At 41.7% G+C, this 15,303-nt stretch overlaps 1 protein-coding gene across 10 annotated transcripts in view; it reads left to right on the top strand.

The window, feature by feature from the left end:
- CAPN3 (calpain 3) overlaps positions 1-15,303 on the top strand; it is a 140,435-nt gene that overhangs the window by 101,424 nt on the left and 23,708 nt on the right. For 9 of the 10 annotated variants that reach the window (XM_040333101.1, XM_040333093.1, XM_040333094.1 and 6 more), the window contains 2 exons: positions 8,212-8,316; positions 15,095-15,169. In XM_040333101.1, coding sequence (XP_040189035.1) covers positions 8,212-8,316; positions 15,095-15,169 — 180 coding nt within the window. The remainder of the gene's footprint in view (positions 1-8,211; positions 8,317-15,094; positions 15,170-15,303) is intronic. The other variant, XM_040333099.1, reaches the window with a different exon arrangement.

A 15,303-nucleotide genomic window follows, 5' to 3' on the forward strand; every position in this document is an offset into this window, starting at 1 on the left:
TCAAAACCGATCGTTAGTAGGCACAACCATCAGTTAAAAATCCACGCATGCTCAGAATCAAGTCGACGCATGCTTGGAAGCATTGAACTTAATTTTTCTCAGCACGTCGTTGTGTTTTACGTCACCGCATTCTGATACGATCGTTTTTTTAACTGATGGTGTGTAGGCACGACTGATGAAAGTCAGCTTCATCGGATATCTGATGAAAAAATCCATCAGACGGTTTTCATCGGATGAACCGATCGTGTGTACAGGGCATAACGTTCTTCATCCAGCTGCTTGTTTCAGGCAACTAGCACTGACATTTTCATTAAATCACCCAGTAGAGGTTTTCACCTAGAAAAGGACAATTTTGACAAATCCTTAAAAATATTTATATACATTTAGGAAATAAATGAAACAGGGAAGTGGAACATCTACTATGATAATTTTTTACTCTTTGTAAGCCTATGACTATTTTATGGACTGGTGGAAACTTGTTTATCCTTTTCTGTGGATTTGAATATGTTTGATTCAATAAAGAAACAGAATGCTAATGCGTTGTGCTTGCTTTTAACGTCTTCTCTTGTGGAGTAATTGTATCCTACATTTACCATAGGCAACATACGGCTCAGAGTTTCAGGACTTGTAGTTAAGAAATGATTTTTAGTTGAGTGACTCCGATTAATGTATTTGCTGACCACAGCACAGAAGCCACTGCATTCATTGTGCAAAGCTTATAGGCCTTACCATCATTTACAATGTAATCACACAGCAGGAAAAACAAATGATGGGAAGATCAGCGACCCATGAGCACAGTGAGGCCGCCAAAATGGAAATGGCTCTGTTATTCCATGCTGTTTCTTTTACATACAGACACAATTAACCATTCTAAGGAAATTTTTAACTATGATCATTTATATCCATTACAAGTTTCAAACTCCATTTCAAAAACTCAGGTTTAACATTACCGATATTTGGTAATGACTCAGTGATCCATTATTGAATGTTGAAACTGGTTAGTGAACAAACTAGCTTCTGCAAGAGCAATCTTACTCTAATCAGGCTGCCATGCTAGAGTTTATCCCCACTAAATTATGGCCCAGATTCTCAAAGGGCTTACGACGACGCAACGCCATGCACGCCGTCGTAAGTCCTAATCTGGGCCGTCGTATCTATGCGACTGATTCTTAGAATCAGTTACGCATAGATATCCATTAGATCTGACAGGCGTAAGGCTCTTACGCTGTCGAATTTTAAATGCATTTTTTTTTTTTTGCCGCTAGGTGTCGCCTCCGTCGTTTCCCCATCGAGTATGCAAATTAGCTAGATACGCGAATTCCCGAACGTACGCGCGGTTGACGCAGTGAAGTTACGACGTTTACGTTAGGTTTGCGCGCCATAAAGTTGCCCCTGCTATATGAGGGGCAACCTATGTTAAGTATGGCCGTCGTTCCCGCGTCAAAATTTTTTAATTTATGTTGTTTGCGTAAGTCGTCCGTGAATGGGGCTGGACGCCATTTACGTTCACGTTGAAACCAATGACGTCCTTGCGACGTCATTTGGAGCAATGCACCCTGGGATATTTTCCGGACCGCGCATGCGCAGTACGTTTGGCGCGGGAACAAGCTTAATTTAAATGCTCCACGCCCCCTACCAGGCTAATTTGAATTAGGCGGGCTTGTGCCGGGTGATTTACGCTACACCGCCGCAACTTTACAGGCAAGTTCTTTGTAAATAAAGCACTTGCCTGTAAAACTTGCGGCGGCGTAACATAAATCAGATACATTACGCCCGCCGAGTTTTACGCCCATCTACGAGAATCTGGGCATATTACTACATAGTAATACATGGTGAGATCAACAGGCACAAAAGGCAGGCAACTCCACCTAATGGTAGAGGTTTGTTCAAACAGAACTATAGCCTTGCATTAAAAGTATGTGCTGCGGAAATTAATTATCTATCTGTACTTATAGTTTTTTCTTTGTCCCCCTGCAAAGTCCACAAATACCTGTAGCTTCCTATCATAGTGTGGCGACAATGCTGCACTGCTTCTTTAGAATTTCCATGCTCACTTAGGCATTGTCACTGTCGATCACAAGCCTGTAGCTTGTCAATGAGTACCTGGCCACGCCGAGTCCTGCCCACTGTTTTCTGGAATGACAGCACTGTGTCTGTTCCTGAAGCCTGCAATGAGCTGCAGTGTCTGGGAGTGGAGAGCGTTTGATATTAAGCCTAGGTTCACATTGAAGCAATTTGGCATGTGATATCACAAGTCAAATCGCATGCCAAATCGGCGGCTGTTGCCAGCGACTTTGCGGCGCCGCACTGATCTCCAAAAGTAGTTTCTGTACTACTTTTGGTGACTTCGGGAGGCGATTTGTATAGACATCTGTGCAGGAACCCAAACAGATGTTGGTCAAATCGCCTCCCGAAGTCGGACTGCATTGCCGGGTTGAAATTGTGCGAGTTCAGCTAAACTCGCACGATTTCAAACCTGCTCCAATGTGAAGCTTGGCTAAAGGGGATTTAGCTCAAACAGGAAGGGCAAATTAAGCTTTTTTTACATTAGGCCTGTGCATCACATAGTGACTATATCTGTCACTTGTTTAGACTATCACACGTTAGTTGTATTTTAGCCACTTCGACCCCTTAGGGCGTACCGTACATTCTCAGGTGCCAGGATGATATAGTTTAGAAAGGTGTAAGTGTGGCGCTGTTCACAAAAGAATTGGTATGGATTCCCAATATGCTTACTGTTGCTGTTTTAAATAAACGTAAGTGTATGATTAATACTATATAGGTAAACACTGCTCATATTAAAGTGACTGGTGCTAAAGGATTGTGCAGAATAAAAAATATAATAAATTCAAAGTGACAAGTGCTCTTATTCCTATGTGCTTCAGCTTTTAAATGTGTTGGTATGTATTACGATGTATTGAATTTAAAGGCTGAAGCACATAGGAATAAGAGCACTTGTCACTTTGAATTTATTATATTTTTTATTCTGCACAATACTTTAGCACCAGTCACTTTAATATGAGCAGTGTTTACCTATATAGTATTAATCATACACTTACGTTTATTTAAAACAGCAACAGTAAGAGCCGGTTCACACTGGGGCAACTCGTCAGGCGGCTCAGCGGGAGTGTGAACCGGCTCTAAGCATATTGGGAATTCATACACATTTTTTTGTGAACAGCGCCACACCTACACCCTTCTCAACTATAGCCTGTACTCCAGCAAGGTGATTGTATCTGTAGGGGCAGCAGTTCTTTAATTTGGCCATCTGCACGGAACCACCAACACACCTTTTCCTATGCCAGGATGATGTCTGCCTATCCGTGGTAGTGATTCCCCATCAAAAACTAACTGTGTTTATGGGGGAATCAAGTGATTTCTTTCTTGCAACCCGTGGTTGCAGGAAAGAAAATCGCAGCATCTATGGCAGGTTAAACATGTCAGGGTCGGCTTTCAGCGAGTACTTATGCTGATATTGAATCAGTGGAGCTGGAAATCGTGACCTGTACATTTGCTTCAAGTTACTGACTTATTAAAGTGACTCTGTTACTTTAACAATAAAAATATATGTTGCTTAGAAGTTTGAAATACAGACACCTAGAAAGGTGTTTTTGCGTAAGGGAGGGAGTATACAAGCCCCAATGCTATCAGGAAGTGTCAGACGCAATACGGTCATTTGGGTATAATAGGAGCACAAATAGGTTTATATGTGATTATAGTGTTTGGACTTTCACATACGTTATGTTAAGCTCAATATTACTGTATGATATTTACATAGTTCTGTGTCCTGAATGTTTTGGGGTGATTGTATTCATAATGGTATATTGAATACAAATTAGATAAGTATATGTTTCCTGTGGTAAAAAGCCATTACAGTGCACTTGCATGACATCTTGCCCAGCAATGGTAGCATATTAACTTTTTCATAATAGTGCATGATATTATTTGTTTTGAAATGGTTCTGCTGAATGATGTTTGATTTGCATGAATAATAAGCATCTTCCTGCATGTATTTAGATTTCTGTCTATGATCGTATATTAACTTTGACAAGGAAAACAATTGAACTGTTACTTACATTATCTTGCATCCTGATTGCAGCTGTTATTTTCCTGCTGTGGGTTAGAAAATGAATACAAAAATCAGATTAAAGCATATTGCAAACATATTTCTTTTCAAGGATTTTGAAGTGTAGCTGAAGTACAAAAAGAGCCGCTTTGAAACAGAAAATACATGCATGCCTCATTCCACTAAAAACCTAAATAATAAGGAGTTCACATCTCATTTTATGGTAGTGGAAAAAATAATGCAAATCATTATTTTTTTGCTCCTGGGCCAATTATGCATCCAATACCTCTTGGTTTATAGCACAGATAGACACTAGTACTATAGATCAATTTATTCCAAACTGCATAGATCTGTTAGGCCGTGTACACACGGTCGGTCAATCCGATGAGAATGGTCCGACGGACCGTTTTCATCGGTTCACCGTTGAAGCAGACCGATGGTCTGATGTGCGTACACACCATCAGTTCAAAAACCGATCGGGTCAGAACGCCGTGACGTAAAACACACAACGTGCTGAAAAAAATGAAGTTCAATGCTTCCAAGCAAGCGTCGACTTGATTCTGAGCATGCACGGGTTTTGAACCGATGCTTTTGTGTACTAACCATCGGTTTGAACCGATGGTTAGCCGTCCATCGGTCCATTTTTAAAGCAAGTTCTCTAATTTTTGTCCGAAGGACAACAGACCGATGGGCCGTACACACGGTCGGTTTGGCCCGATGAAACTGGACTTCAGGCCGTTTTCATCGATTTGGACCGACCATGTGTACGCGGCCTCAGAGTGTTGTGTTTTGTTCTGTCATGCCGCATACATACACGATCGGTCAATCCGATGAAAACGGTCTGATGGACCATTTTCATCAGACCAAACCGATCGTGTGTAGGCCCCATCGGTTATTTATCCATCGATTAAAAAATGTGAAACTTGTTTTAAAATTAACCGATGGATTCCTAACCGATAGAAAAAAAAATGATCGTTTGTAGGCACGTCCATCGGTTAAAAATCCACGCATGCTCAGAATCAAGTCGACGCATGCTTGGAAGCATTGAACTTCATTTTTTTCAGCACGTCGTTGTGTTTTACGTCACCGCGTTCTGACACGATAATTTTTTTAACTGATGGTGTGTAGGCACGACTGATCATCAGTCAGCTTCATCGGTTAACTGATGGAAAAATCCATCAGACCATTCTCATCGGATTGACCAATCGTGTGTACAGGGCATCAGTCAATGGAAACCATGGCTTTTGTTGTTTTTGGAGAAGGGCTTGTGGAGCATGTATAACAAAAAAGAAAGACTATGGTGAGGTGGGCTAGACCCTTTTTGGTTATAATAATTCATTAGTGTCTAAGCCCTACTCCAGAGAAGCCATAGTTACATTACAAGTGATCATGGCCTAAAACAACTGTGGGCAGTTTGGAAATAATGATGTTATTTTAGGCTGCATCCATGCAGCAAACCTGCGTATCTGGGTGTGCAGTTGGCTTAGTGGCAAAGAAGCATGATTTGCACGGCTCCACTTACTATAAAAAAAATTAGGACTAAACAACTTGTTTTCTAGGTTCATCATGAACATAGCTTCAGTTTTATAGGTGCAGCTGTGATGGAACTCAAATGAAGTCTGCAGCTTATATAAAAAATATTTTTATCATGAAGCTTTACTTAAAAAGACCTATTCGTGTAATAAGGTGGACAACCTCCTGGGCCTACCTTGTCTTTAAATTTTCCTGGAAGAGTCAAATCAGGTCCTTCAAAAATAAAAATACAGGTTAAAACTGACTTTATTCAATTGTTTGTTTAATTGAAAATTGCAGCTACTGATCCAACAGGCTGATAGTGGGCCTCTTTCCTATTACAAAGATGGGGGTTGATGTAGACAGGGTTCCGTTTTTGGGTAGATTAAGCCTACATGGAAAGTCCCTAATAAAATAGAACACGTGAAAAAGTAGTACAGTTCATCACGTAATCTTATTATTTAGTGTCCCTATGTACCATAGTTATTGACTTTAATTAGTTAATGTTCTTCCACCAAAAATTATATTGAGACAATAACTACCATGGAGTCTAAACTGCAAATGTAAGGGTGGGATGTTTGCTCGTCTTGGTGGGATGAAGGGCCTTTGTCCACACTTTGAAAATGCAAGTGGTTTTGACATCAATTTAAGAGGCTTCAGTAATCATTCAGGAATAAATTGAGGTGCACTTGGCCTACATTTGATCTGCTTCAGATGCTTTTTAATTTTCATAGATATGGTTGGGGAGAGAAGCAGTTCTGAAAAGAACAAAATCTAGTTGAAATAGTCCCCAAGTCTATGCACACAGAAGGGGGCTCCAGGGGATTTCAGTTTCAACTAAATTTCCTCTTTAAAGTCCAATCAAAATCACAGAAATAGATACAGTCAGTTTGAAATTGCACTATTAACTTCAGTTTTCATAGTCTAACCTCCTATTTGTTGTAACAGCAGTTGTGTAAGGTGTCTAAATATGACCGTTTAGTCCAGTAGGCAACATAGCTAGACCCAGTTCTCTCAGTAATTAGCACTTATTTAAATATCTGCTCAGACACACACCCTCTCTTTCCCTGCAATAAATGTCCCTGTGATGAGGGGTGTGTCACGGTTCTGTCAGCACAGAGCATGGGAGTGTGAGGGCAGGAAGCAGCATTTTCATTGGGAGAAAAATAGATTTTTAATTGACATCCTAGAAAAAAAAAAAATCATAACACAAATTATAACATGTGGAGGTACACCATTTTAAAAAGTTAAAATTTTGATAATACTTAAATTGGGCACTAAGTTAGTCAGGAGATCCTCTAATAATTGTCCCTGATGCTTTTTATAATCATTTTGTTATTAAGGTTATAAAAATACTATTACTTACACAGTTTTGAAGATACAATTTATTCGTTTTAATGTGCTTCATCTTCATTATTTAGAGTTCTTATTGTCTCTAGGTGTGACTGTTGCTATTGATATCTGTGTAGATAAATCTGCACAGATATCAATAGCAATAGTAACATCTGCAGCCAGGTAAGAAGGGTTTGCATTATTTCTGTTTAAAAAAAAAAGAAGGGTTTGCATAACCACACAAAATCACTTGCCTTTAAACAGTACATTTCTATGAGGCACATGCAATTATCATCATCAGTAATATTTATACAAGTGGTATAAGTATATATATATATATATACACACACACATGCATGAAATGTAGCAAGGTCATTTGTCAATTAACCAAATTATTAAGGTAATTAAATCAATAAATAAATCCATACATTTCAACTATGGAAAGATCAGGTGATACATATTTTGGAACTATGGGCCAGATTCACAAAGAGATACGACGGTGTATCTCTGACTTAGACTGGTCGTATCTATGCGCCTGATTCATAGAATCAGTTACGCATAGATATGGCTAAGATCCGACAGTGTTACACTGTGTTACACCGTCGGATCTTATTTTCAATTTGAAAATGGCACGGGGGGCGTTCCCGCTGATTTACGCTGAATAATATGTTAATTTAGCGAGATATGCGAATTCACGAACGTACGCGGACCCGACGCAGTGTTGTTACGACGTTTCCATAGCGGTTTTCCCAGCGTATACTTACCCCTGCTTCTATGAGGCGCAGCCAATGTTAAGTATAGCCGTCGTTCCCGCGTCGAGTTTGAATTTTTTAACGTCGTTTGCGTACGCCGATTCAGAAACCCGCGCGTCGCAAGTTACGCTCACGTCGAAACCACTGAAGTCCTAGTGACGTCAGTGGGAGCAATGCACGCCGGGAAATTTCGCAGACGGCGCATGCTCATTTAAATCGGCACAGGAACGTGCCTGATTTAAATAGTACACTCCCCCTAGCCGCGGAATTTGAATTCCGTCGGGGGTTTTACGATCCGCCGCCGCAAGTTTGGAGGTAAGTGGTTTGTGAATTACCCACTTGCCTCTCAAACTTGCGGCAGCGTATCTTAAATCAGATAGATCGAGCGGATCTAAAGATCCGCTGATCTACGTGAATCTAGCCCTATGTTCCTTTTTGATGCATCACCAATTCATGCATGACCATTGTAAGAGTTAGGCACATTACACTCTTCCAGTTTATAATCAGCCCTGTCTTTCCCTCTCACCCCTCTCCCCCTCCCCGTTCCAGCCAATCATCTTTGTATCCGACAGATCAAACAGCAATAAGGAGTTGAGTGTGGATGAAGTGGCTGACGAAGAGAAGAAAAAAAGGGCAGCCGATCAAAAAGATAAGGTCATTGTGCCTTCCATAATTCTCATAATGTGCCATTGCTGGGCAAGATGTAATTATGGGTCAATGTAGTGATTAGAGTGTGAGTTATAGTCTGTCTTGGTGAAAGATCTAAAGGTACTCAGGGACATTACATGGCAGATGGACATTAAATAACAATCTGACCACTAATAAATACTCCTCCATCAACCATCGTCTTCTGACCCACAGCATGTGCCATCATCTCTACAGTACAAATGAAAAATTGGAGAAAAATGCCAGAATTGTTAGATTCAACTCTTTTCCAAAGCTGGCTATACACTCTACGGTCTGATTGGTTTACCAATAGTCATGTAGTTTGAAAGCCTACCTAAGCATTTCGTTTATATCCAATTAGGAAGTTGCTGGTAATCAAATAGCAATGTGACTGTTACTTACACCTGTTGAAATTGCTTAATTCATATCACTGACATGTAATGTCTATGGGTACCTTAAAACATTTCCTTTTCCTATTACATGATTAGCTTATGCAGTAAATTGGGATAAAGAACAATGAGAATGGTAACATAGTAATTCAAAACAGCCATATTTGTTTAGTTTAGTAAGGTCGAAATAAGCTGGTTGCTCTGAATTACTGGAATAATAAGTGAATTATGTTTTGTATGTAGTACATCTGATGTGCTATGTCATACAAGTCTGTTTTCCATGTTAAATCATTCTTATATAACTAACATAAGAAACTGATATGCTTTGGATACTCCAACAGCAAGATTTACCATTACATGATTACTGCCCCTATCCACCTGTGAGTTTTGGGTGTTCCCACCTACCATTGTGTCTTTCAGCTCATTATCCTGCATTTTCTATTATGCAAAATAAATTGAGTCCAACTTTAAAGTGGAGTTCCACCCATTTAAAAGTCAGCAGCTACAAAAAGTGTAACTGAAAAAAAAAATTACATGGCAATTGTGGCATGCCGGGGGTCACCATCACTTAAAGCGGAAGTTCCATTTTTAGGTGGAGCACCACTTTAAGGCTACTTTTAAACTTTTAAAGAAAACACTGCCTACAAAGAAAACAATTAATATTTACCTGTCCTGCTGCCTACGTAGCCAAACTCCACTGGGTGAGAAGATTATTAAAAGGTCTTCAACATCCAGCATACTTTCAGGTGTGTCAGATGCCTGCTACTTCACTGTACATTGATGTTCCTGTGCTGTATCCTACTTTTCCGCTGTGTACTGTAGTGACATAGAGGGCCGCCAGATGAAACCACTGAGCACAGGAAAAGTTGTCCCTGAAGTTTGTTTGAAGTTAAGAGGGCATCCCATAATTTCCTGATCCCTATCCATGTTCTAATCCCTCAATAAATAACAAAAACAAAGTACTCAGCTGTTTCCTAATTTTGAAGTGACTGTGAAGATTTGGTGTGCCTGGCTGTACAGGGTGGGCAATCCCAGTTTACTTGTGCCCCCTAAGGGGGTGTGCTACATTTGGGGGCCTGTCTGGAATATTACCTATGGCAACCTCCACGCCGTTGCTCCTAGCAGAGACACATCAAGCCAGGAGACTGTGCTTCAGGACTACTGTGAGGGTTAAAACCAGGGAGACGGCCTTATGTGTTCTGCCCATTTAAGACTGTGTGCTAAAACCAAGTGCCGTTGTCGATAGCAACCAGTGGGAACTGCTGCACAGCATACCCAGTTGCCTCAAATTGCAGCTGGGACAGACATTTGTGTTAAATTGGATTAGAAAGTGTGTGCTATGTGCTGTCACCCATGGCAATCAGAGCGGGCAATCATACCCTTGGATTACAAAATGTCCAGCTGTCTGTTTAAAGGTGGGAAAAGTGGCAGTGGTGGGTGCATTGACTGGGGATCGCTCAGACTACAGGCAGAATTTGGGCCCTTGGATGATAAGTTTGCGGAGTGGTCATCACACAGTAATTTGGAGGGGGAGTGAGAGCCCTCTCAGGAGAAGGTGGAAGTGTTGTCCGAGGTGTTCGATGTACCAGACCCAGCTGAAGGAGCGAGAGGAGCCATGCAGATCCCAGTCAGTGCAAGGCAAAAATTCCTCAACAGACCCTCTACCACCAAGACCAGACTTGCTGAGTACAGGTAGTTGGGTAGTAAGGTCATCCAACGACTGTGTTCTTCCTTGGAAGGGAAAGCCAAGAGAACTGCCAAGGTTTTCCAGGTTCCAATGAGAGGTTCAGCAAAGAACCACTCTGGAGTGGGGTCTGCACTATACCTATGTCCCTCCTAACATCATGGACGTCATTGAGGACTCTCAAGGAGAATGGAAGGGTGACATGTTATGGGAGTATATGCAGGGACCACATTGTGACTAAGCTTGGACCCAGTCCCAGGATATTCGGCAGGAATGACAGCCAGGGAGAGCTATTTACAAAGACAGGGTGGTGGTTGTTAAAGCCTGACAGCCAACCAAGAGCCACTCTGTCGCTGTCAGGGAAGCTGATAGCAACTTGAGGAGACTGCCTAACCCTCAATACTACCTGTAAAGGGACTGATATGAAGGGTTTAGTTCACTGGTAAAACTTGGATAGCAGGAAGAATATTGCTGCCTGTATTGCTCTTTGCTCACAGACTAGGCTGGCCTAACACCCTGACCTGTTCCAGATAGATGTTGTTCCTGATGAGGAACATTGGGTGAGGCCTAGTGTGTCCTTGAAAAGAGACTGACAACTAGGAGGGGCTCCTCCTACCAGAGACTTTTGAAAATGTTATTTTTCTTGTTTTTTTCTGCCAGCAGGCCTATAACCCCCTGCTTACAGAACGAACAAATAGATAGTGAAGTTAGTGAAAGGAATGTGTATTTTCCTTGTTTTGTTTTGCAGGTATCATTGTAGATGGCTGTTTACCCTGCTGTGTGATGGACTTAACATGTTACAGCTTGCTGGGAGGGCTTCCCTCTAGGGGAAGTTGCTCCCACTATATTTAGTGTTTTATACTGTGTTTGAGTTAGCTGCAGGAACCTGTAGTTAGGATGTGTATATACTGTTGATATGTAGCGTACAATATTGTTTTGAAGAGGAATGTCAATTTTTGATACTTGCTAAATTATTTGTACATAGCCCCTTTCACCCTCCTTTGGATTTTTTTTCGGGATGCCCTTGCTATTTTCCCCCCCAGCCTTTCCCCCCAGCCTGGGGATGGCCTGTTTTGTGTGTGGGGGGGGGGGGTGAGTGTAGCACCCACTTGCTAGTGTGTGATAGTGTATAAAGTTAACTGATAGTGAAGGAAAATTGGTTTGGCTGGGAGCCAGGTTGAATCTGGGTCAGAGTTGAGTTACTCAGGGAGGCTGGCTTGGAGAAGCTTCTAGATGTAGTGGAAAGAGGTTAGGAGCAGCTGTATGGCATATTTATGAGGTCCTCGACCAATCCCTAACAAAAAGGGTCTGGAAGGGGGTAGGCACCACATAAATAGGCATGAGTCATGCCAGCAGGGGAAGTCATATGGAAGATGGAGAGGGGATGCTGAGGAGGCTGTCAGAGGCCCTCACAGGGCACCCCCTAGTCTGGGGGGGTGACCGTGGGGGGATCCCAGTTTACTTAGGGAGTGCGCTACAACTCTAAGAAAGAGTCACTACTTCAGTAAAACAGATCAGAACATAAACAGCTACTTTTGCTCATCTGCACAAACACCAGGGTACAAGATCAGGGTAGCTCTTGTAACACAGGCAAACAGCTGGAGGGATCCAAGGCCCAAGGATACAGTGGGGCCACCTCATGAGAACTGTAGTACTTTGGTAGCAAAGTTACAATGCAGTAGAGAACATAATGTATTGCAAAAAATCGAATTAACATATCTTCACACAATTCTATACGCATATATAGTAAGTAAATGTAACGTAAATTAGGAAAGCTAAATATTATCTTTGAAACTATTAACTTTGAAACTATTAGGGGTATGTGCTATACAGCTGGATATATTTAGAGTGAATCTGTAACTGGCCTGCTGCAGAGTAGGCACCACAGGGTTCTTGCTGGTATCTGCTTCATACTTCATCACCAACCCAATCTGCAATCTGAGGCCCCTGAAAGTCAATATTTACCCAGCAGTAGCATGACAACTATAAGGGCCCTTTCACACGGGCTGATCCCCTGATGATCCGCCCCATCAGTGGGGATCGCCCAATTGATCCCCGCTGAGCCAGCAGATGACAGGGCGGTCCCTGCACGCTGTGCAGGGACCTCCCTATCAGATTGCCACTCTCTCCTATGGGGGGATCGGATGAACACGGACCTTCTGTCCGTGTTCACTCGATCCGCTCTGCAGACGGATGGAAAAGTAGGATTTTCCTCCATCTGCAGAATCGGACCATAGCGGGGACGGATGATATCGGGTGTCAGCGGATGTTCATCCGCTGACACCCGCTATCCCATAGGGATACATGTATGTCCCTTTTTCATCCATACACGGATGGATGAAAAAGCGGACATACGGTCTGCATGTCTGAAAGAGGCCTTAGGCCTCGTACACACGACCGAGGAAACTCGTCGGAAAAGACACATCGTTTTCCTCGACGAGTTCCTTGTTAGGCTTGTCGAGGAACTCGACAAGCTTGCTTTGCGTACACACTGTCAAGACAAAATCTCCTCGTTCTCAAACGAGGTGACGTACAACACATACAATGGCAGGGGAAGTTCGATTCCACTGGCACAACCCTTGGGGCTGCTTTTGCTAATCTCATGTTACTGCGTGTTAAGTAAAAGTTTGGTAAGAGACGATTTGCACCTTTCAGTCTGTTACAGCGTGAAAAATGTGTTATCTCCATTACAAATGCTACTTTTACTCCCGTCTCATACTTTATTTTGAGCATGCAAGGGTTTCTTAGCATACACACGCTCGAGTTTCTCGTCGAAAACCAGCCCGACGAGGAAGATGACGAGGAAATTGAGACTTCCGTCGAGGAAAAAGAGAACTTGACAGTTTCCTCAATGAAAAACGTACACACGACAGTTTTCCTTGGCAAAAAAGCTCTCCCACCAAGTTTCTTGATGGATTCTGTCGAGTTTCTCGGTCGTGTGTACGAGGCCTAAGACTTAATAACTTGTCTTCAAGCACCAGAAGTAAATTGCAGGATATGGAGGAACCAGGTACCCCCAAAAGATTGTTTACTTGGTAGGGTAGAAGGTAAGGTAAAAATAGTTACCTTGTCTGTCATGTGGTCTGCCTGTTACTTGGCAAATAGAAGCTTGCTTTAAAGAAGCACTGTGGCCTAAAGAAAAATGGGTCACTAAAATTAACCTAGTAACTATTCTGCTGCAGTGTCTGAAGAAGAAGGTCCGGTAATACGTTAGTAATATGATGGTCTCCTAAGCCATGCACCTAGAGATCAGTCAAGCTTCATCACTTTGGCTGTTAAAACTAAGTAATGACCCTAGACAGTTTTTTTTCTTTCTTATAAAGGTTTGTAGTTCATCGCAATTTTAATTGCATTTGTTTTGTGTTACCAAGCTGGATTTACAGTAAGTAGTGCTTGTTTTGCATTAATATTATAAAAATGGATGATATATTACCATTTTTTTCAACAGAGCTTCCATTTCATATGAAAGCCCCCAAACCCCCCTTTACATCAATGTCCCCCCTTCAAATTAAGTTCTCAGTCCCCCCATCCTACCTTACAATCTTCAATACAGCATGGCACAGGGCAAGATGGAGCTGGTCTTTTTCTGAATACGGGGTGACCCTGGATGCTTATGCCCAGGAAAAGTGCAATGTGTTTCCATGGGGCTGTTGGGCCAGCCACCATCAGCATTTCACCGAATGACGCTGAATGTCCTTGACGCTCAGTGTCATTAGTTGTTATGGTTCAGGTGGCCGGCCCAACCACACCATGGAAATTCTTGATGCAAATATGGGACAAGTTGCTGCAGGCCAATTAAAATCCTGTACCAGGCTGGATGAGGCAGTCAAGTTCTTAGTTTCGAAACCCCTGATATACAAGAATATACAGGTCTCATTCAATAGGGCAACTTGCAAAAACCCATAGCAAACATTTAGCCAATCCCCCAACATGTCCTGCATAGAGTTTTTGCCTGTCAGGTGAAAGTCAAGTTGGCAGTAAGATTCTTCTTTGTATCGACTTGTACGGTCTAAGTTTGGTGTAATGGTCTTTGGACAAATAATGCTTAATGCCAAACTCCAGTCTTACCTTCTGTCTTAAGCAGTTGCAAGGGGTCTTTTCCTGTGCTGAAATTGCTTCACACTGTGATTTTCTAAAAGGGTGCAATAGAAGCAAGATAGATAGTGCTCTCTTTATTTTCTGGCTGGAAGACATCCAGGACCAGCAATATCTTTCTTTCCTTCCCAGCCTTCCTTTCCCCAGCCCACCCTTTTCATGCATTGGATTTCAGTTCTTTTTATCATAGAGGATCAGCATAACACGTGGGCTGTACATAGCTCGCTGTTTCCAGAAAACTATGTACAGCACCTTGATAGCCTGTCATCCTGGCTATAACATGCTTGCATTGCATAGAAAAGCAAAGAAACCCAGTAATGATGTAACTGTTTTTTTAAAAATCGAAAGGAAAATAGAAACGTTTGAATTATTAATTGTATTCAAATGTTGATGGGGTGGGAGAACTGGGGAGGGCAACTTACAAGTAGAATAAACTTCAGCTTTCTTTATTAGAAACCTACCATTTTTTCCATAAACGCATCTTATAGTTACGTTTTTATTTATTGCAGCTGCATCAGGTTTTTATCAGTGGGATATAACATGTTTAATAATTCATTATAAAATGGCATAAAAATGTATCTACTCCTGTATTTTATAGAACTCTGGAAACACTGACAAAGAATCAGAAGAGGAAAAGCAATTCAGGAACATCTTTCAACAGATTGCAGGGGATGTGAGTACTGATAGTGGTGTTAAAATCCATTATATGCTACTTTTTATTCTTACACAGTAAGTCGAACATGTTTTCGAGGGACAGCTTGAATTTTTTTCAAGCCTAGAAAAAAAATAATGGCATGGAAAAAAAAC

This window comes from Rana temporaria, chromosome 13 (genome assembly GCF_905171775.1).
Source record: "Rana temporaria chromosome 13, aRanTem1.1, whole genome shotgun sequence".
Taxonomy (NCBI): domain Eukaryota; kingdom Metazoa; phylum Chordata; class Amphibia; order Anura; family Ranidae; genus Rana; species Rana temporaria.